Source organism: Ovis canadensis, chromosome 3 (genome assembly GCF_042477335.2).
Source record: "Ovis canadensis isolate MfBH-ARS-UI-01 breed Bighorn chromosome 3, ARS-UI_OviCan_v2, whole genome shotgun sequence".
Lineage (NCBI taxonomy): Eukaryota > Metazoa > Chordata > Mammalia > Artiodactyla > Bovidae > Ovis > Ovis canadensis.
Genome location: NC_091247.1, coordinates 4,590,701 through 4,613,715, shown reverse-complemented (window position 1 = coordinate 4,613,715; position 23,015 = coordinate 4,590,701). Strand labels below are relative to the sequence as shown.

The 23,015-nt window shown below is 40.6% G+C and overlaps 1 protein-coding gene across 4 annotated transcripts in view; it reads right to left on the bottom strand.

Moving 5' to 3' along the window:
* SETX (senataxin) overlaps positions 1-23,015 on the bottom strand; it is an 85,750-nt gene that overhangs the window by 4,459 nt on the left and 58,276 nt on the right. For all 4 annotated transcript variants that reach the window (XM_069579996.1, XM_069579995.1, XM_069579994.1 and 1 more), the window contains 11 exons: positions 20,791-20,947; positions 18,465-18,566; positions 18,161-18,276; positions 15,398-15,469; positions 13,558-13,707; positions 12,482-12,589; positions 9,583-9,770; positions 8,888-8,980; positions 7,828-7,992; positions 4,790-4,888; positions 4,094-4,181 (listed from right to left, as the gene is read on the bottom strand). In XM_069579996.1, the coding sequence (XP_069436097.1) occupies positions 4,094-4,181; positions 4,790-4,888; positions 7,828-7,992; positions 8,888-8,980; positions 9,583-9,770; positions 12,482-12,589; positions 13,558-13,707; positions 15,398-15,469; positions 18,161-18,276; positions 18,465-18,566; positions 20,791-20,947 (1,338 nt within the window). The remainder of the gene's footprint in view (positions 1-4,093; positions 4,182-4,789; positions 4,889-7,827; positions 7,993-8,887; positions 8,981-9,582; positions 9,771-12,481; positions 12,590-13,557; positions 13,708-15,397; positions 15,470-18,160; positions 18,277-18,464; positions 18,567-20,790; positions 20,948-23,015) is intronic.

The window sequence follows — 23,015 nt, the reverse complement described above, 5'->3', positions numbered from 1 at the left end:
CTTGCCTTTTAGTCAAACCATTTTTAAAAAGAACAAGTCCTGGCTCTTGCCTGAAATCTTTCCACAGACATCTTATATGACAAAGTGCCAGCACTACAACCTGGAAAGCAGGTGGCCTTGCTGTGATTTTTGCTGAGTCTCATGCACCTAAACATGGTGTTTAATCCAAGTCCTAGATCACAGAAACAGTTCTGAGGAAGGGTTATATTAGTCCTCATTCCACTCCCATAAGGGAAACTGGGCTGAAAAACCAAAAAAGGTGTCGGGGGAGAAGCCCAAGAAGAAACCCGTAAACTGGACTGGAAAGTCCAAAGGTCACACTGGAAGCTTTTATCCTCGGCTCTCTCTGTCTCTAGCTTCCTAGAGTGGGACAGCAGCGCTCTGCGAATTTGCATGTGGGTGACGCTGGGGGCTCAGAGATGCCCTTGGTGGGGGACGGATGTGGGGCCGTTCTCTATTCCAAACTTCAGCTTTCAAACTTCAGTTTCCCACGTCCCTTCCTGGGGCTTTCCCACCCTTCCACTCCACCCTTCCCAGTCACCATCACAATTCTCACCCGTCCCCAGGCTGACTACAGACCAAGCTGCCGGGGCAGGTACAATCATCTGCGGTAAACACAGGGGTGCCCAGGAAGGCTTCGGTAATCCAGGCACCTAAGACACACAGCTCTATAAACATTTACTTTTCGGGTTTGAATACTATCAGAATTCAACTGTATAAAAATAATCATTGTTAATATGTTCTTCAACTGATAAGATATCAGTTGTTAAACCCTTTGATCCTTATGGTCACAGGAAAAAGAATTTTTTTAAAAATCTTAACTTACATGTATATGTATGGCTGGGTCCCTTTGCTGTTCACCTGACACTATCACCACACTGCTTGTTAAATTGGCTGTACTCCAGTACAAAAGAAAAAGTTAAAAAACCACCTTTATTTTGAGGTAACTATAGATTCACTATAGATTTGCTAAAGCCTTTAACTGTGGGAAATAGAGATGGGAATAGCAGACCACCTTACCTGTCTCCTGAGAAACCTACGTGCAGGGCAAGAAGCAACAGTTAGAACCAGAAATGGAACAAGAGACTGGCTCAAAATTCTGAAAGGAGTGCACTAAGGCTGCATATTGTCACCCTGCTTATATAACTCGTATGGAGAGTCTATCACACGAAATGTGGGGCCGGACGACTCACAAGCTGGAATTAAGACGGGCAAGAGAAACAGCAACAGCCTCAGATGCGCGGACGCACTCTAATGGCAGAAAGAGCCTCTTGAGGAGAGTGGAGGAGAGTGAAAAGTGAAAGCCGCTCAGGCGTGCCCAACTCTGTGACCCCATGGGCTGTATATAGTCCATGGAATTCTCCAGGCCAGAATATTACTGGAGTGGGTGGCCTATCCCTTCTCCAGGGGATCTTTCCGACCCAGGAATAGAACTGGGGTCTCCTGAAGTGAAGGCGGATTCTTTACCAGCTGAGCGATGAGAGAAGCCCGGAGAGTTAAAAGGCTGGCTTAAAACTTAACATTCAAAAAACCAAGATCATGGCATCCAATCCTACCACTTCATGGCAAACAGATGGGGAAAAAGTAGAAACAGTGACAGATGTTATTTTCAAAATCACTGCAGACAGTGACTACAGCCATAAAATTAAAAGATGCTTGTGCCTTGGAAAGAAAGCTATGACAAACCTGAACAGCATATTAAAAAGCAGAGACAACACTTTGCCGACAGGGGTCTGTACACTCAAAGCTCTGGTTTTTCCAGTAGTCATGTACGGATGTGAGAGTTGGACCATAAAGAACTGATGCACCGAAGAAGTGATGCTTTTGAACTGTGGTGTGGAGAAGACTCTTGAGAGTCCCTTGGACTGCAAGGAGATCAACCAGTCAATCTTGAAGGAAATCAACCCTGAATATTCATTGGAAGGACTGATGCTGAGGCTGAAGCTCCAATATTTTGACCACTTGATGTGAAGAGCCAACTCCTTGGAAAAGATCCGACTCATTAGAAAAGACCCTGATGCTGGGAAAGACTGAGGGCAAGAAGAGAAGGGGGCAGCAGAGGATGAAATGGGTTAGATAGCATCACTGACTCAATGGACATTTTGAGCAAAGTCCCAGAGACAACGAAGGACAGGGAAGCCTTGGGTGCTGCAGTTCATTGGGTTACAAAGAGTCAGACACGACTTAGTGACTGAACACCAACAGGCTTACAAGAAGTTACCAAAGAAGTACAATTCTCACAGTTTTCCCAAATAGTCATGAAAAACAACTCTTTAAACATTCAATTTATATTGTAAACTTTTTTGTGGCAGAAAAGCCTAACAGTCATATTAACAGCCTTTTAATTATGAAAACATGTTCATTATCCCCACTGAATTGTATCCTGAACAGTACAGATGACAATTCAATTTTAAAGAGCAGAAAGAATAACACTGCTCTCTACCCCACTGGATACACTTAAAAGAGTGACATAATAGATTTATTTTTATTATCCTTACTTTAAAATGTCAGTATTTACAACATATTATAAACAAAATCGTTGTATCAATCCTTCTGATAAAAGATTCTCAGTATCAACTTAAAATGGAGAATACGCAGCTTTTAAAAATTATTTCAAGGAGGGACCAAACAACGAAAGCTGCAGACCACAGACCTGGGAAAGAGCTGAAGGAGGAAGATTGTATTTGAGCGCCCTCTGGTGGAGCTAGCCGAGATAGGGGGAAATACTAAGTCAGCTTCCCTTGGGGCTCAGCTGGTGAAGAATCCACCTGCAATGCGGGAGACCTGGGTTCAAGCCCTGGGTTGGGAAGAGCCCCTGGAAAAAAGAACGGCTATCCACTCCAGTATTCTTGCCTAGAGAATTCCATGGACTGTACAGTCCACGGAATCGCAAAGAGTCAGATATGACTAAGCAACTTTCACTTCACTTCACTAGGTTGTCAGGGAAGTTACGACCCACCTAGACAGCATATTGAAAAGCAGAGACATTACCTTACCAACAGAGGTCCATCTAGTCAAGGCTATGGTTTTTCCATGGGTCCTGTATGGATGTGAAAGTTGGACTATAAAGAAAGCTGAGTGCCGAAGAATTGATGCTTTTGAACGGTGCTGTTGGAGAAGACTCTTAAGAGTCCCTTGGACTGCAAGGAGATCCAACCAGTCCATCCTAAAGGAGATCAGTCCGAGTGTTCATTGGAAGGACTGATGCTGAAACTGAAACTCCAATATTTTGGCCACCTGATGAGGAGAGCTGACTCATTTGAAAAGACCCTGATGCTGGGAAAGTACCTTCAAGATTGAAGGCAGGAAAATGGGACGACAGAGGATGAGACGGTTGGATGGCATCACCAACTCAATGGACATGAGTTTGAGTAAGCTCTAGGAGTTGGTGATGAACAGGGAGGCCTGGCATGCTGCGGTTCATGGGGTTGCAAAGGGTCGGACATGACTGAGCGACTGAACTGAACTAAGTTAGCACTACTCCTAAGATAAACCAAAGACTGTTAAAATTAGAGAAACTGAGTTATTACCCCTAAATGAGACAAAGCAGCAAATACACATTTATCCAGCTATAGTTCACCCAACGAAGCTATACTGTCTATGGACCACAAGTGGAACCTGACCCTTCTGGAGAAGCATCTGCTCTGACAGAGAACTCTGATGGCACCCATCTCTCAAGGGAAGCAGTAAGTGCTGTGGCTTAAAGTGTCAGGACAGAAATGAAGATCCATAAACACACCTGCAAACTCCCATTCTCTCTTGGCGTTAGGCTGAGCCGAGACCACATTAACTCAGAGTTTACTAAGGGCTGTCCAATCCCACGATGTAGAAAAAATTTCTTAAAGGTCATCTTGAGAGCACACTGCGACTACTTGGGTCCTGGGCTAGGATAAGAACAGTCCGGGTGTCTAAAAGCTCCCATGAAGAGGCTGCTGGGGGACTAACAAGGTGGGGGTGAGGGGCTAAGAGGAACACTGTTGTTTGTGACCTCTAAATCATTTCCATTTTAATGAAACATAAACACAAAACCTCCACCCAGTATGAGTAATAAGGGGCAACCTTTGAGATCCCTGCTCCTCTAGAATGTACCTACCACTAGGGTTCTCAAGTGTCCCAGGATAAAGAGGCTGTACTTGGCTCGTGTGATGGTGACATTCAATCTCTGCAAACTTGCCAGAAATCTAAGCAATAGAAGAAAAAAAAAAGTTACTTCTTTGTACATAATGACTCAGCAGTGTATCAGTGTACGTGAGACCCAGGCGATATTTCAGACAGCTTTTCTTGGCTCCTTCTGCTTTAAAATCACAGTGCTTTTGCACCCCTTCTCCCAACACAGGGGACCTGGCACAGGGCAATTCTCATCAAAAACAATAAACAAACGATGTCTGGAGCTTTCCTTCAAAGTGAGGCACCTATTTCCTATCGTGACTTAGATATTAGAAATTTTAATGCTGTGATTTTTAAGTCTTAAAACATCCTAAAAATATGACAGTAGATCAATTATGACACATACTGTGGAGAGGAACATGCCCCTGCAAAATATACTGGATTCAATCATCTACTTCACTCTTCTCAAGTGAAAATACAGATTCACTCTGTGACATGGACACAAGGAACCAAGAAAGGCAGACCCAACAGTGGATCAACTACACAGCTTAAAAAACAACTTCATGACATTATGCAATTTTCTATGTAATTTGGCAAATGATGGTACTCTCAACAGTTATTAAAAACAGAGCTACTTCTGGACTATAAACAAAGCAAAAAATCAAGGATGACAGTTACCCACCCAATTGAGCCCTGTGTGGCATTTGCTCTGACGCATGTAACAATGACACAGTCTTTCTGACGACCCTGGAAGGCATCCACGGTATCTACTTCTGCTGCCCTATTAATGAAAGAGAAACATATTTACTGAAAAAGTTATTAAAGCATGTCTATTCCCAGTAGAGAAGCCCTGTGCCCATTAGTCATCAGTCTCCAATTTCCTCCCCGCCAGGCCCTGGCAACCACTAATCTATGTTCTGTCTTCATGGACTTTTCTAGACGGGACCTAGCTAGCGTACAAATGAAGTTACAGAACACGTGACCTTCTGTGTCAGGTTTCTTTCACTTAGCACGATGTTTTCCAAGGTTCACGTGTCACAAAATATTCCACTGCTTCATTCCTTCTACGACTGCGTAGTTGCTTGTACAAATACACAATTTACCCACACACAATTTTTGGAAGTGTGAGTTGCTTCTGCTTTCTATCATGAATAATGTTGCTATGAACATTCATGTACAAGCTTCCCAGTGAACATTTTCCCAATGCAGGTATGTATCTACGAATGAAATTGCTGGTCATGTGGTAATTCTATGTTTTATGAGGAACTGCCAAACTGTTTTCCACAATGATTTACCATTCTATCTTCTCACCAGCAACGTACTGTTTCAATTTCGCCACATCCTCGTCAAAATATGTTAATGCCTGTTTTTTAATGACAGTCATCGTGGTGGGTATGAAATGTTAATCTAATTGTCGTTCTGATTTGCATTTCCCTAATGATAAATAATGTGGAACACCTTTTAGTGTGCCTGTTGGATTTTTATCTTTTGAAAAATGCTATTCACATTTTTCAACAAAATAAGACTGTCATTTTATTATCAAGTTGTATGAGTTCTTTATATTCTGGATATAACTCATCAGATAAATTTGCAAGTACTTTCTCCCATTCTGTGGGTTGTCTTTTCACTCTTTGATAGTGTCATCTGAAGCAAAGGGTTTTCATTTTTATGAAGACCAATTTAATTTTCCTCTGGTTACTTGCGCTTGGATATCACACCTAAGACTGTTGCCTAATCTGAGATCATATGAATTTATACTTTTGTTTCCTTATACATTTTATAATTTTGTCTCTGAAGACTCAGGGCTCTAATTTGAGTTAATTATTACATACAGTGTGACAGGGGTCAAAATTCACTCTTTTGCAGGAGGATACCTATACTTATTCCAGCACCATTTGTTGAAAAAACTATTCTTTCCCCACTGAATGGTCTTGACACCCTTCCTGAAAATCAACTGGCCACAAACATATGGATTTATTTCTGGAATCTCACCTCTATTAGTCTATATGTCTACCCTGATGACAGTACCACAATGTTGACAGTTTTGTAGTGAATTTTGATAAAGTGTGAGCCCCCCCAACACTGTTCTGTCAAGTTGTTTGGAAAGTATCTTTCACTTCCACATGAACTTTACAATAAGCTTTTCCAAAACCATAGTTTTAATTTTGATGGAGATAACGCATCTGTAGATCAGCGTGGGGAAAGGTGCCATCTTAGTAAGTCTTCCAATCCATGAATATGGACTGTCTCCACTTATTCTGGAGTTCTTCTATTTCTTTCAACATTTTATAATTCTCAGTGTAGGAGCTTATATTTCTTTGGTTATATTTATTCCTAAGTATTTTGTTCTTTATGATGCTGCTGCAAATGGAATTAAAAAAAATTTTTTTTTTTCAGATTTCTTGTGGCTGGTGAATACAACTGATTTCTGCATACTGATCTTGTATACTACAACTCTGATGAACTTGTTTACAAGGACTAGCAGTTTGCACAAATATTTCATTTCCTTTTCTTAACTGCTCTGCACAGAATTTCTAATACAATGCTGCACAAAAGCAGTGAGAGCAGACATCCTATCCTTCCTGATCATATAGGGAAAGTTTTCATCTTACCATCAAGTATAGTTTTTGAGCTATGGGTTTTTCATAGATGCCTTTTATTAGCCTAAGGAAGTTCCCTTCTATTCCTAAATTTGTTGAGTATTTTTATCATGAAAGGTTGTTGCACTCAAATGTTTTCACTCAAATAAATGAAATCTATTCAGATGATCACAACCACGTGGGATTTCCCTTTAACTATGGTACAGAACGCTGATTATCATATACTGAACCAACCTTGCATTCCTGAGATAAATTCCACTTGATCCTGGTCTATAATCCTTTTAATATGCTACTGAGTTCAGCTGCCATTATTTTGTTGAGAATTTTTGCATCCACATTCATAAAGGATATATTGGTCTGCAGTTCTCTTTTCTGGTGATGTCTCCATGGCTCTGGTACCAAGGTAATAGTGGCCCCATAAAATGAGTAGTCTTCCCTTCTACTTTTTGGAAGCATTTGCAAAAAGACTGGTGTTAATTCTTAACATTTGATAGAATTCACTAGTGAAGCCTGGTCCTGGGTTTGTTTTCTGTTGTTAAGTGTTTGATTACTAACTCAATCTGTTTGCGTTTAATAGATCTATCCAATGTTTCTGGTTTCTTCCCAGCGTCAATTTTGGAAGTTTGTGTGTTTTGAGGTGTAGAAACCGTGGAGTTACTGGATTTCCAATATTTAATTTTTAATTTTACTGTTGAGGTAAAACAAGACGAAGACATGATCTTCACCCTTCTACATGAAGGCACTAAAAGGTTTAATTAATTTTTTCTAAGTGAAAATGTGACTATGGGTATCTCAGTACAATTAGAATTTAGATTAACAAATCATCCAACTAAATGGAAAGGCCTGGAGAGTTTCTCAGTCAATTCCACTGTCAAGGATAATGGTGAAGACCTTCAAAAAGGCAGCAGGCACTCCGTCTACAGGTGCTACAAGCGTAACCACACTCCCTTCTCAGCACAAGTCTGTGGAGCCAGCGTCCTGGTCTCCTTGTTCTATGTTACCAGGGTCTATGCATGCCCCAGGGGTTAAGTTTCATTTTCTTCTTTCCTTCCATCCCCTCTTTCTTCTTTTTAATTCAACAGAGAAACTGGAAAGAGCTATAAAAATAGAGATGCCTCACCCTTTTCTATCAAACTCTTTGTCCAAATCCTTCTGAATCATCGTCTTCTGAGCCTTGTAATGGGTTATTATGCCAATGTTTCGGAAATTAATGTCCCTTCTTTTGTCTTTAATAAGTTTAATTAGTTCCATTACCAGTTTTATCTCTTGAACATTTACATATGAGCTAAATAAGATGGAAAAAAAATACAAGACATCAAAACTAATCGCAGTCCAATTGTTAAGTTCCACTTTGTTCTCTATTACAGTAAACGGTAGATTGGTAGGCTTTATCTCTATTCAGTCAGCAGTGATTCAAAGAGGCTGTGATAATGACCATTACACTGTATACAAGAATAAACAGCATCACAACTGCCCAGTGAGACATGAGCTGTATGCCAGAAAAGAGCTTGGAGTCATTCAGACACCAGCTTCTTCATTTGTTAAAACAGGGACAGCCACAGTGAGAACAAAGGCATTTATAATAATGAAGACATGACTAATGAAGAGCTCCTATTACAGATTTATTATCTTCCCAACACTGAGAAAAGTGCATCACTTTTCTCATTCCCCACCACAGGCCATGTGGATCATGCACTAGCATTCACAGACCACCCGATTCACACAACCCAACAAGCTCAAAGTACTGTCCACCCTCTGCCTCACACCTTAATTCAACTTGCCTGTATTTCTCCTTCACAATATTTAACCCAACTGGAATAATCAATCACCACAGTAATGGCCTGGTTAATGTCTGCCTCGTGTTAGACCACAATAGCCTTGTACTAGGGCCACATCTATTTTACTCACAACTGTTGAGTTCAGCATGGATCTACTTAAGTGCTTATCACATGTTAGGTAATATAATCCCCACTAACACAATTAAGAAAAACTGAAAGACCGAAAAACATAAAGATAGCAGTAATTTTATGATGGAGTTATCAATCCAGCTAAAAGAAAATGATTGTGTCCTGGCACTAGGCAGAGAGATTTGTATGAAAAGTATTTTGAACTTAAATATAAACAAAAACAATATAAAAATTCTGACACATCAGTAAGGACTGAAGTATAAGAGAACATACTCATTATCCCGTCTTTCTAAGCCATCTCCAACATCAAACACGAGGTAGGGTTGAAATGGCCAGTCAGATGAGCACCGACTGGTCTCTGTCCCTCTATAAAAGAGCAGCACCATTTAGAACACAAGTCAAGTTAGAAACATTTTTTAAAATTATTACTACCATTTTTCTGTGTGTATGTGGCAGGGAGAGAGCTAGGGAAAGTAAGGGGACAAGAAGGACTCTTCTTTAAAAAAATAAAATTTCAATACACTAAAAGAAAGTGAATTTTACCTCTATTCTAGTGCTAGGGAGAATAATCTATGTATTTAAGATATAACAATTATGATTGGAAAATTACTCATAATACAGTACATGAAAAAAGCAAGGTATAAAATACTACGTAAAGCATGGTATGATTCTTTTTTCCCAAAAAGAGAAAAAGGAAACAAACAAAAAAAAGATGTGCATAGTACAAGGACTGGACGTAGATATGCTAAAATGTCACTAGTGATTATTTCTGGGTAGTGTAAACGGGGGGGTTGGTTTTATCCCCCTTTTCGTTTATCTGCATTTGCTACAATCTACATGTCTTTTATAATTTAATTAAACCTTCATGTTTTTAATAACAAGACTTCAGAGCACTGTGAAAGAGCTATTCTTCCTAAGCAGCCAAACCTACAAATAAAACAAGCTAACATGCAATGAAAAGAACCCACCTATTTGTTTTCAAGGCTCCGTCATAAACATAACTAGAAGGAAAGAGGCATATGTCCGGGTGCATCCTGTACTGGATGGTGAGCTGTAAGACAGGCAGCCTGCCAATCATGTTGTGCTCCACACTCTCCTCCAGGAGCTTGTGGAAGCGGGCCATCATTGACTGGTCATAGCCATAGTCCTGTGCCTTCTGAAAGGGGGAAGACAAAGCAATAATCTCTAACGATTCACCTGTACTTTTCCCACTATTATAAAAACAATTACAGAGCTCTACAATGTACACAGCAAACGTACATCTAAAACGCACACAGCATTACCAACAACCAAACATTCAGAGAAAGATGTTTCTGACTTCCACCTTTGAAAAGCCATGGAGCCTGACTACGAAAGCTGAGGCATATTCTCCTTATTTAGAAATCCCACAAACTGCTGATGAATGATGTGATCTTGTGAATGATCACAACCATCACTATTTTGGTGCTAACAGAGGTCACCTGAAAGAACTGATGAGAAAAGCAGCAAAGAATGTTAACACAGATTTTAACCATTATTTCTGGGCTGCACTCCCACAGCTTGAAAAAATGAATGTCACTGTAAACCAGCCTCTTAAAGACCAATTTCTTCATCCATCCATTCAGGCAATATGCACTAAGCATCTAAAGCTTCGGGTGCTGAGGGTCTAAGGTGAATAAGATTAAGTGTCACAGAACTTAACATTCTAATGGAGGAGACAGACAACTAAGTTGATTTCATAAATTCAATAAAGGGTTACAACAAACCTGCAACTGAAACGGAGTTAATTGACAAATGAAGAAAAGTGTCTTCATGTAATCACAGTTGGGATATACTTGGGATATACGTTTCAATGTTAGCACCATGTCAAAATTGAGAAAGAATAGTGGAATCTTTATGAGTATGTTGCAGATATGAGCACTGAAGATGTATACGCAAAGTTTTAATAAACCTGTTTTACAAACTATCAGAGTGGAGAAAGAAGACATTATTTCCTATTTGTATTATTTATGCAAGTGATTATATACATATGCAATTTTAAATAGGTTTGTGTAATTAAATAGAAAAAATATTCTTAGTGGACATTTGGCATTATCATCTCTACCTCAGAAGTTTACCTATTCAAGTTAGCAAAAACACTCATTTACTTCACTCTAGCAAAAAAAAAGAAAGTGGATTTATAGGAGGTAACACATTTACTTACAGAAAAAAAAAAAACCTGAGTCCATCCTACAATATGACAGAGATTTTCATGTTTTGACATCAATGTACATTCCTGATCTATTTACTGACTGGAAACAGGCAGTGTGACACAGACTGATTCTGCCACCTTTACAAGGTCAAAGTCGGCACACACAAATGCACACATTCCCTGTAACTACCCAACCTTCTGAATTTAGTAACTTATTGTCTGTTACCCACGAGAATGCCAGCTTTGTAAGGGCAGAGATTTTTGTCAGTTTTCAACACTGTCATAATCCTAGAACTTAAAACGGTGCCTGAATTAGGCTAACACTCAATAAACACAGACTGGAAAAAAGGCAACTTTGCACACCCATGACCACAAACTGTTCAAATTATCCACTACACTATTCATAGTAATTATTCCTAGAAATAGGTGGTCAGAAAGGCATTGAGAAAAACTTTATAATCATTTTCTGAAAATTTCTCAATAAGCCTGTTATTATTTTTACAACACTAAGAAAAGCCCAAATAGATTCTTCTCATTTCTGCTGTTCTTAATCAATTACCAAAGAAGGCAGTAAAGCTGAGGACCATCAACAACCCTCTTTCGCTAACTATATGCTAAGGCCCTTCGAGAAGTCATCAGTCAGTCTCTGAAACGCTGTATTATTCACATAGCGCAGTGCAGAGCTGGCTCCTCCTAACTCCCCACGAAGCCTGGTGCAGCATATCTTCCCCACGGACAAGGTCCTCACTCCAAGTCAGGGGCGCTCCTAGCCCACCCCTCACATGGTTGCGCCCAAGTGCTCAGATATCAAAGAACTGCACGGTCATGCTGATGATTCCAAAGTCAAAAAACAGTAACAACAAAAAACAGCAACACGCTTTCATTCCACAACCAAACAGAACATAACTGAACAGAAATGCTGTGAAAATGGTCTGTTCTGTAGGACTGTTCATGCAGTCACTACTCTGCACACATGCTCTCTGTATCAGTGAAATGCTCAAATGTTATTCAGTTTCAAAACCTAGGTGGAGACCTGTGCAAGATTACCCAAAACATCTGGATCCTGACTTTGCTGTGCACTTCCAGGAGCAGTTCTAGTGAGTGTTCACACAACAGGGAAGGGGACACAACCGTGCTGCTCATCTTCCCACAAGCGGAGCCCAGTCTTTTTCCTTCCACCTTCCCTTTCAGAGCATGTGAGGAACATTATAGGATACAGAATCCTAATACTGTACACATTACTGTAAGAATAACTTATCTTCTTACTGTTTTCCTCAAAATTTGCATATACATAAATATAAATTAGGAATTGGGATTCTTTCCCTTGCTTTTTTACAGTTTTTCTTTTATCATGGGTTTGGTGGCTATGTTATGAAAACAAATCAGCCCTTAGAAAAGCTGCACACTGCCTTTCTCAGAGGGATAGCACATTGAGCATGGGACATCCTGTTCCTGAGCTTCTGGTCTTTTGATACCCACATGCTCCTGTCACACACACACGAGCTCATTATGAACAAAGAATATTTTTGGAGACTTTACCATGAAGGCTCTAAACGGTGGCTGTTCTCTTTCCTCAGCCATTCCCTATTTCTCCCTGCAAGTAAGAGATGTTGATCCAAGGAGGATGCCCAATCCCCAAAACAAAAAACCAAAAGACCCCTTCCACTTTAGAGCAACACAAATGTGAAAAAACATACCACGGAAATGACTGTGGGAGGGAGCTGCTTAGGGTCTCCTACGAGGACAAGCTTGTTGCAACGATGGATGAGTGGAGTAAGAGTTTCAACTTCACAGGACTGTCCAGCCTTGGTAAGAAAGTATAAAATGGAGATATAGTCAGTTTCCTCTGTTATTTTTTATTCATCTACAGTCTAATTCACAATGAAAGCCTTACCCATTAAGAAACGTACACCTTCTCCTTCTACACCAAATATCAAAAGTAAAGATTTTCTTTGGTTAGAAAACAATAAAAACATTCTAAACACTTCGAGGGAAAAAACCCCCAAACTACTCCCCTGCCCCAACACACATACATTTTGGAAGTCAGCCATTTTTCAGGTGCCACTACCACTTGGGAAACAGCCATACACTACAAGGGCCAAGCCCTGTCCCAGGTCAGTCTGTCTGTTGCCGCTGGACATGCGCCCGACAGGGTTGTATTTCTGTGTGCCCCACTCCCACCCGCCCGCCCGCTCTCCTTCTCAGGAGGCCACTTCACATTTGCAACCCTCAAGCTTCACTTCAATTTGGCAACATTTCCTTTAATTATTTCATCATCTTTTCTATTTCTTCATTTTGGTGAATACTGGATATCGGATCTCCTGAACGGGTTCTCTAACCTTCCTTTTCCATCTCTTTTTGTCTTCTGGCTCTAGATTCTGGCAAATGGTAAGTAACCAATAAATACTTGCTCAATGAATGAACTAGGAATTAGGATGATAAGCTGAAAATATGGCGCTCAGAGCTATCCAATTATATTAAAAATGCTTCAAAAGGTAACCAGAGATATTCAAAGCAGGAGCTAGGCAATCCTTGGGATGGATTTTGTTAAGATCAGGAATCCCTAAGACTATAATTCCAATACTAGAAAAGCAGTTTTCATCATGGTGGGTTATTAGCAGCATATTTCAACATACAGGAATACACATGTTTAAGAGCAGGTCAAAATCAGATGCAAAAAGATCACTACGTCCACATCTTGGCAGCCACTCTTCACCTAGGACTTCCTCCTCAAGGCACCAGGCAAGAGCTGTATGGCCAGCTGCTCACTGACCTCATCAACGATGACACAGCTGAAGGGGACGCCTCCCTGCCCACGGAAAGCAGCCTCGAGCAGCAGGCCACCACTCGTGCTCAGTGTGCAGCAAATGATGTGCGACTCTAAGATGATGATGCTCTGTGTCTTCTGTGGGCGTCCTTGAACCTAAGAGAATAAAAGTTCATCAATGTTCACTTGTATCTAAAAACTTCTTGACTATAGGCCTCTTTGTACTATAACACACCTGCCACTTATGTGGCAGAATAATGTTCAGTAAGTGTCAGGTGGGAACCTGCAATCTAGAAAAGAGCAGCACTCAAGGTACTCAGAAGCCATCAGAGAGAACACACTGCAGGGGAGTCTAATTTTGGAACATGATTTCAGCACGTTAAGAAAAATTTATCCAGGGTTTAATTTGGTCAAAGTAGACTTACAATTATTACAGCCTGATGTATGTGGGAAGGTATCAGAATATGCAAAGACTAAATAATTCTACTGAACTGTGAAGCAATTATCTCAGTAAAACCAGGAACAAAACTAAGCCTGAACATACCCTTTTCTGTTAGTTTTAAGCATGTAAGCTTATTCTTTCTTTTATAAGAGCCAGTACCAACAAAACACCTGTGAAACTGATGAGCATTCTACTTCCACAGCAGTAACCGCCACTGTGGTCCAGGTCTATCTAATGGAATAAACTGAGATGGAGACTGAGTCTCATCAGAGATTCAGTTAGCCTATTTCTGCTCCTGAAAAGCTAGAGCTGAGCATACGACAGACTCAAGCCTGGACCCCGAGGCAGGTCTGTGAGAAGGTGGCGGCGCTTGTGGCCTTCCACCCAGTGCTCACACGGTAACTGCCACATCCCTCTCCTTACAGCCAGCATCACGGTAAAACCGCAAGTGCAATTAATTTAATGACCCACAGAACAATCTGATCAGTGGCAAAAATCGTAACACCGGTAAACAAAGACTTCCTCCTGACATATGAGAAGATTAATTTTGGGCTGAGTTTAAACTTTAATAGCTTTCCACATAATTTTTAATTGAAATAAACTGCTAGTGGAAATATGCATTAAATTCAACTATATTCATTTAGCCACACAGAAGTCAATAGTATATTCAAGAGAAAAATCTCAGCTCAAAAATACAAATGCCATTACCGGTTTATAGTACCCTCTCTCCCTTAACCCCAGTTCATTTCATTAGGGCTCTATGCTGGCTCATTCTAGCTTTGACTCATCTAAATGTGAGTTGATATTTTTATGTCCAAAGAATACTGGGGAAAAAGTTACACATGCTATAAAAGGATTTTTGCGATCAAAAACAAGTAAAAAGAGCTTATGCTTTCAGCTAAAAACGGAAGGGAAAAAGGCATTTTTCATGTGCCACATTCCAGCCACTGCTGGTCTACCTGAATTCAGACACGTAATGTTCTTTCTTCTTTATTTTTAATAAAGGAAAACCCTACAAATTTAGTTTCATTAATTATTCATATGACAATTACCATAAATTTCTGGGTGGGAGAACAGAACACTGAGAGTTTCAGAGAAAGCTATAGATGTGCGTGCAGTGACACCACTTTCTCTAGTTTTGTAAATGCTTCAAATCTTTCATTATAAAAACATTTTATTGATTTATATACATTTTTGACCACACATGCAGCTTGAGGGATCTGAGTTTCCTGAAAAAGGGATTGGATTCACATCCTCTGCAATGGATGTGCAGAGTCCTAACCACTGGAACGTCAGGAATTCTCAAACTTTAAATGTTAACTGAGAAAAGACCATAGGCTGTCTGAACTACTTCATAATTTAAAAAAAGAAATGCCAGGAAAATGCTATGGATGAACTACTTACCTCTTTAATTTTAGAAGCAAGCTCCTGCCTTTCTTTTGAAACTCTGGCAATTTTTCCATCTAATTCTTGCCTCTGGAAAAAATTAGACTGCTATCATTAAACTAAGCATTTTAAAATGCTTTCCAATGAACTGCCTCACATTTCAAAAAGGAGAGCCAGTACTTTACCAATGAAAAGCTGATTCACCCAGTGTGTTTCCTCTACCAGTCTCTCTACTACTGTGTATCAGAGTTCAGCTAAGCTACTCCAGGGCACTGCTGCCCTGACATCCATTGTGTTTGGCCAGGTGCCTGCCGTGACTTCAAACTGACACTAGCCCCTCACTCTTGCAAATGTCTTATATAGCACGCAGAGTCACCAGCAAATGTTTGCTCTTGTGATCAATGGTTTCCCTTGCCTTCCAGCATCTGTATGCCTTATATGTGACCCTGAGATAAGACATTCCAAGAAACTTACCAAAACCCTGCTCTTTCCATTCAAATTGCCCAATTCAGCCCTAGTCTGGATATGTCAAAACACTCCAACCATGGACCCTGATAAAGATATGTGGCCTAGGACCTGCCTGTCTGCACTCTGCATGGACCGCCTACATGGCCCCTCAAGGTATGCTATGTACCTCCTCCAGGACCTGTGAGTAATACATCTATTTCAACTTCTCCCGTAGTCTGTTTTGAACCCTCAGCTCATTATCCAGCAACCCAACAACTAGCACTCCACGTTCCATTTAGTAGATGTTAATTAGCCAGACATCCTGGAATGTGAAGTCAAGTGGGCCTTAGGAAGCATCACTATGAACAAAGCTAGTGGAGGTGATGGAATTCCAGTGGAGCTATTTCAAATCCTGAAAGATGCTGTGAAAGTGCTGCACTCAATATGCCAGCAAATTTGGAAAACTCAGCAGTGGCCACAGGACTGGAAAAGGTCAGTTTTCATTCCAATCCCAAAGAAAGGCAATGCCAAAGAATGCTCCAGCTACTGCACAATTGCACTCATCTCACATGCTAGTAAAGTAATGCTCAAAATTCTCCAAGCCAGGCTTCAGCAATACGTGAACCGTGAACTTCCTGATGTTCAAGCTGGTTTTAGAGAAGGCAGAGGAACCAGAGATCAAATTGCCAACATCCACTGGATCATGGAAAAAGCAAGAGAGTTCCAGAAAAACATCTATTTCTGCTTTATTGACTATGCCAAAGCCTTTGACTATGTGGATCGCAATAAAGTGTGGAAAATTCTTCAAGAGATGGGAATACCAGACCTAACCTGACCACCTGACCTGCCTCTTGAGAAACCTATATGCAGGTCGGGAAGCAACAGTTAGAACTGGACATGGAACAACAGATTGGTTCCAAATAGGAAAAGGAGTATGTCAAGGCTGTATATTGTCACCCTGCTTATTTAACTTCTATGCAGAGTGCATCATGAGAAACGCTGGGCTGGAAGAAGCCCAAGCTGGAATCAAGATTGCCGGGAGAAATATCAATAACCTAGATATGCAGATGACACCACCCTTATGGCAGAGAGTGAAGAGGAACTAAAGAGCCTCTTGATGAAAGTGAAAGAAGAGAGTGAAAAAGTTGGCTTAAAGCTCAACATTCAGAAAACATCATGGCATCCGGTCCCATCACTTCATGGGAAATAGATGGGGAAACAGTGGAAACAGTGTCAGACTTTCTTTTTGGGGGCTCTGAAATCACTGCAGATGGTGACTGCAGCCATGAAATTAAAAGATGCTTGCTCCTTGGAAGGAAAGTTATGACCAACCTAGATAGCATATTCAAAAGCAGAGACATTACTTTGCCAACAAAGGTCCATCTAGTCAAGGCTATGGTTTTTCCAGTGGTCCTGTATGGATGTGAAAGTTGTACTGTGAAGAAAGCTGAGCACCGAAGAACTGATGCTTTTAAACTGTGGTGTTGGAGCAGACTCTTGAGAGTCCCTTGGACTGCAAGGAGATCCAACCAGTCCATTCTAAAGGAGGTTAGTCCTGGGTGTTCTTTGGAAGGACTGATGCTAAAGCTGAAACTCCAATACTTTGGCTACCTCATGCGAAGAGTTGACTCGTTGGAAAAGACTGATGCTGGGAGGGATTGGGGAGAGGAGGAGAAGGGGACGACAGAGGAGGAGATGGTTGGATGGCATCACCAACTCGATGGACACGAATTTGCGTGAACTCCGGGAGTTGGTGTTGGACAGGAAGGCCTGGCGTGCTGCAATTCATGGGGTCACAAAGAGTCGGACACGACTGCGCCAACTGAACAGAATTAGATAAATTGATTCTTTTTTTTTGACCACACAGTGAAGCACGTGGTATCTTAGTTCCTCCGCCAGGGATTGAACCTGTACCCCCTGCAGTGGAAAGCTCAGATTCTTAACCACTGGACTGCCAGGAAAGTCTGATAAATTCTCAAATACTGTATTTAAGATGTAGATCTGTCCAAGGTATTGTCGGTTGGCTCTTCCTGTCTGTCTAGCAGGCCAATCCTTGGCACATCATTTACATGTTACCAACTGCTGCTGTCTTCAGGCTACAACAGCAGAGTTGAGTGGCTAAAAGAGACTTCACATAGGTCTGTAAACTTAGGTCTAAAATATTTACTATCTGGTCCTTTAAAAAAGAAGTTTAACTCCTAATGTAAAGATACCATTTTTGTATACATCTTTTACACAAATTATATACTATTTCACAACAAAAGAACAGCATCAAATACTCAACTAGTTTATCTATAAGCTGTTATAAACACTGATCCAGAAATGTCTAGATACCTGCGATTCCCTTCCACCTCGGCATAAAGCACGCTGGCGGGAAAGTTCATCAAGTTGACGATCGAGAAATTCCTTTCTTTTGTGCATCTCCTGAACATGAGATGGTAAGTCTTTTTCTTTAAAGAAAATAAAAAGACAAAGAATTGCTCATTCTAACAAATATATACATATTCACACACAATGAGAAGGAAAATTAGCTTTCAAAACCAGACTATTTCTAGGGTCTTCAAATTACCTTTAATGCCCAAGCCAACTATACAACAAGAAAAAAATTAATTAGTATATACCTTTATTCCGTACTTACTCATTCTGTGGTTAACTTGACTGTCCAAACTGAATCTTAGGACCTCATTATTAATAGACTTTTCTGGACCTAGACGTACTAAGTTTATATCTCCACAGTTTCCTGTTGATAAAAGTCACACAGAGATTAGTACGAACACTGTCAATCTCTGTACATAACAACTGTTTTTTAGCAAAACATTAACAATCAGAGAAGGGAGCTAACATGAACTATTAATCAACCAGACATCTGGAACTGTGCTAGAGGCTCCACATACATCCTTTTAGATAAAGCTTCATAAAAACCCCTAAAAGGCAAGGACTTATCTCCACCTAATAAAAGCTAATGGGGCTGCACAAATAGTACATAGCAGAGATGAGATTCTATTACACTAATGTTCCTCAAACTATGTTCTATTCAACAATTCATGATAAAATTCGTTTGGAAAACGGCTGAGTTAAAAATAAAACAGATTTCTTAACCACAGGATATTTCGAAGATGAAGATGTTTATCTTTTAACACATGTCTGAATTCCCCAAATGAAATCTTATGGGACCACCAATTCCTTTTCTGTAGAATACTCAGAACCAAGGTTCTGCTCCACATCACAATGCCACCTCAGGATCTAAGGCACAGAATGTGCTGGAAATTCTGGTAATTTCAAAAACTGTCAGCATCATTTAAACTGGTTTACTAACCACATTTTTAATTCTAGGTTAGCACACTCAGGTATTATTTAGTCTAAAAATCTCCCACCACTTCACTGAACTAAATAACATCAACCAAGCAGTGTTTATTAGCACCTATCCCAACCTGTCAGGTACTTGTTTGATGTCTCCTTCCACGGAATCCCAAGCCCCATAGAATCAGGTTTTGTTTTGGTCACTGCCTACAACAGCAGCTGGCACAGAGTAAGTACAATAAAACTGCTGAATGAATAAATTAACAATTTATTATACAGTTGTCTACATGTATCTGTATTCCTAGTTCAGCTCCTTTTTCTAAATTTGAAGCCATCTTCTCCAGCCAACATTTACTTGAAAGTTTCAAAACTGCTAAGTTGTATATCTGCCAGAAGGGTGATGAGATTCATACCCAACTCTAAGCACCTCAAAATGCTCCAGAAATTAAAACAGAATCCTTTAAAATGCAGGGTGAGCTCAGAAGGAAGTAAAAGAAATTCCTAGGGGTGAAAAACAGAGAAAGGTGAAAACCAGATATGAAAGCCCCTGAGCTGCTGTGGCTTCCCTGGAGGGAGAAGGATAAAGAGCCGGTCACTGTCCAGGTGCTGAGATGTTGGTTTTTTTAATTCACATACAACAAAACACAAGCATTTAAAAATCAGCAAAACTCACTTAAATGCAGAAAACTTGAATAAATCAACAATTAAAGACATTCAGCAGACAGAAACTTATCCATCTGTCAAAAAACAGACCAAAAAGAAAAAAGAGAACAAAACAACAAACACCAAAACAATACTAAAAACAGATAAACTTTCAAGGAACAGATAATCTCTTACACAAAACATTGCAAATGAATGTCTGTATAAAATTCAGCACCCATTCATAAAAAAGCTAACGAAAAAGGGACTTCTTTAACCCAATAAATGGTATATACCAAATCCCACAAACATATGTATCACATGCAGTGAAAAACAAAAAAATCAAAGTACTGAAAAATAAGGAAAAAAAGCTTTTTATTGACAGAGATGTCACTGTATAACAAAAAAAGTTAAAAATCCAACCTAGACCCGGCTTTTGTCCCACGATCATCCAGCCTTGTCGTGTTGTCAATGGACACCTGAAAAAGTGCTTATTACCCCTCCTCAGGAAAAGGAAAGTGAAAACAGTACCCCGCCCACTGTCTGGGAACTGTTCTCAGTGTGGGATCTGACATCACCACTTCCTAGAAAAATCTGGCACTATCTAGAAGATGCACAAATCCTTCAACCCAGCCTTTTCCCTTCTCGGTGTAAACACGCTAGGCCAGCGCTTTTCTGAGGTACACGTCACACTGTACTGAAAGCAGTACACTCATCCTTCACCAACACCACATGTGTCACAGATTACTACTTACCCCCTCACTGCCTATGCTCTAATCCTTGCTGCTTCCTTCGGTTCTGTTCTAGCTTATGTAAGTATGCTGGTTCTGATCTCCCTAAACTGATTTCACAATCCACTGACTGGTCACAAGCCACACTGTGAGAGAAGCACCGTCCTGGAGGGCCACATGAACCAAATTCGGGAGTTGTGAACAAGCCAGAACTGGCTCACTTTTTGTTATTCAAAGTTCCCCACACTAAACACTGAAAACAAAACAAATTAAAAGCCCACATAAATATCATACCCATAGGATTCTTCTTGTCTTTACACTTTTCTTTGAATTCAAGGATAATTTTTTTCATAAGCTCATCAACAGCTGCATTGGAAGGTGCACATACGAGGACACGGTTTTGCTTGATTTTGGCATTGGAGTTTTCATCTGAATGCCCCCTCCTTTGGTTCTGCAATTTGCATCAAACAAAATATCCTAATGAGTTCTATTACACAATGTTACAGTCCTTTCATACTTTCACATATATTCAAAAGTTCCTATAATAAAAATAAAAAACACCTGCCACCTTCAATTCAATTCAGTCACTCATTCGTGTCCGACTGTGACCCCATGAATCACAGCAGGCCAGGCCTCCCTGTCCAACACCAACTCCCGGAGTTCACTCAAACTCATGTCCATCAAGCTGATGATGTCATCCAGCCATCTCATCCTCTGTCGTCCCCTTCTCCTCCTGCCCTCAATCCCTCCCAGCATCAGTCTTTTCCAACGAGTCAACTCTTCGCATGACGTGGCCAGAGTATTGGAGTTTCAGCTTTAGCATCAGTCCTTCCAAAGAACACCCAGGACTGATCTCCTTTAGGATGGACTGGTTGGATCTCCTTGCAGTCCAAGGGACTCTCAAGAGTCTGCTCCAACACCACAGTTCAAAAGCATCAATTCTTCGGTGCTCAGCTTTCTTCACAGTCCAACTCTCACATCCATACAGGACCACTGGAAAAACCATAGCCTTGACCAGATGGACCTTTGTTGACAAAGTAATGTCTCTGCTTTTAAATATGCTATCTAAGTTGGTCATAACTTTCCTTCCAAGGAGCAAGCATCTTTTAATTTCATGGCTGCAGTCACCATCTGCAGTGATTTCAGAGCCCCCAAAAAGAAAGTCTGACACTGTTTCCACTGTTTCCCCATCTATTTCCCATGAAGTGATGGGACCGGATGCCATGATCTTTGTTTTCTGAATGTTGAACTTTAAGCCAACTTTTTCACTCTCTTCTTTCACTTTCATCAAGAGGCTCTTTAGTTCCTCTTCACTCTCTGCCATAAGGGTGGTGTCATCTGCATATCTAGGTTATTGATATTTCTCCCGGCAATCTTGATTCCAGCTTGGGCTTCTTCCAGCCCAGTGTTTCTCATGATGCACTCTGCACAGAAGTTAAATAAGCAGGGTGATAATATACAGCCTTGACATACTCCTTTTCCTATCTGGAACCAGTCTGTTGTTCCATGTCCAGTTCTAACTGTTGCTTCCCGACCTGCATAGGCAGGTCAGGTGGTCAGGTCAGGTCTGGTATTCCCATCTCTTGAATTTTCCACACTTTATTGTGATCCACATAGTCAAAGGCTTTGGCATAGTCAATAAAGCAGAAACAGGTGTTTTTCTGGAACTCTCTTGCTTTTTCCATGATCCAGTGGATGTTGGCAATTTGATCTCTGGTTCCTCTGCCTTCTCTAAAACCAGCTTGAACATCAGGAAGTTCACGGTTCACGTATTGCTGAAGCCTGGCTTGGAGAATTTTGAGCATTACTTTACTAGCATGTGAGATGAGTGCAATTGTGCAGTAGCTGGAGCATTCTTTGGCATTGCCTTTCTTTGGGATTGGAATGAAAACTGACCTTTTCCAGTCCTGTGGCCACTACTGAGTTTTCCAAATTTGCTGGCATATTGAGTGCAGCACTTTCATATCATCGTCTTTCAGGATTTGAAATAGCTCCACTGGAATTCCATCACCTCCACTAGCTTTGTTCATAGTGATGCTTTCTAAGGCCCACTTGGACTTCACATTTCAGGATGTCTGGCTCTAGGTGAATGATCATACCATCGTGATTATCTGGGTCGTGAACATCTTTTTTGTACAGTTCTTCTATGTATTCTTGCCGCCTCTTCTTAATATCTTCTGCTTCTGTTAGGGCCATACCATTTCTGTCCTTTATCAAGCCCATCTTTGCGTGAAATGTTCCCTTGGTATCTCTAATTTTCCTCAAGAGATCTCTAGTGTTTCCCATTCTGTTGTTTTCCTCTATTTCTTTGCACTGATTGCTGAGGAAGGCTTTCTTATCTCTTCTTGCTATGCTTTGGAACTCTGCATTCAGATGCTTATCTTTCCTTTTCTCTTTTGCTTTTCACTTCTCTTCTTTTCACAGCTATTTGTAGGGCCTCCCCAAACAGCCATTTTGCTTTTTTGCATTTCTTTTCAATTGGGATGGTCTTGAACCCTGTCTCCTGTACAATGTCATAA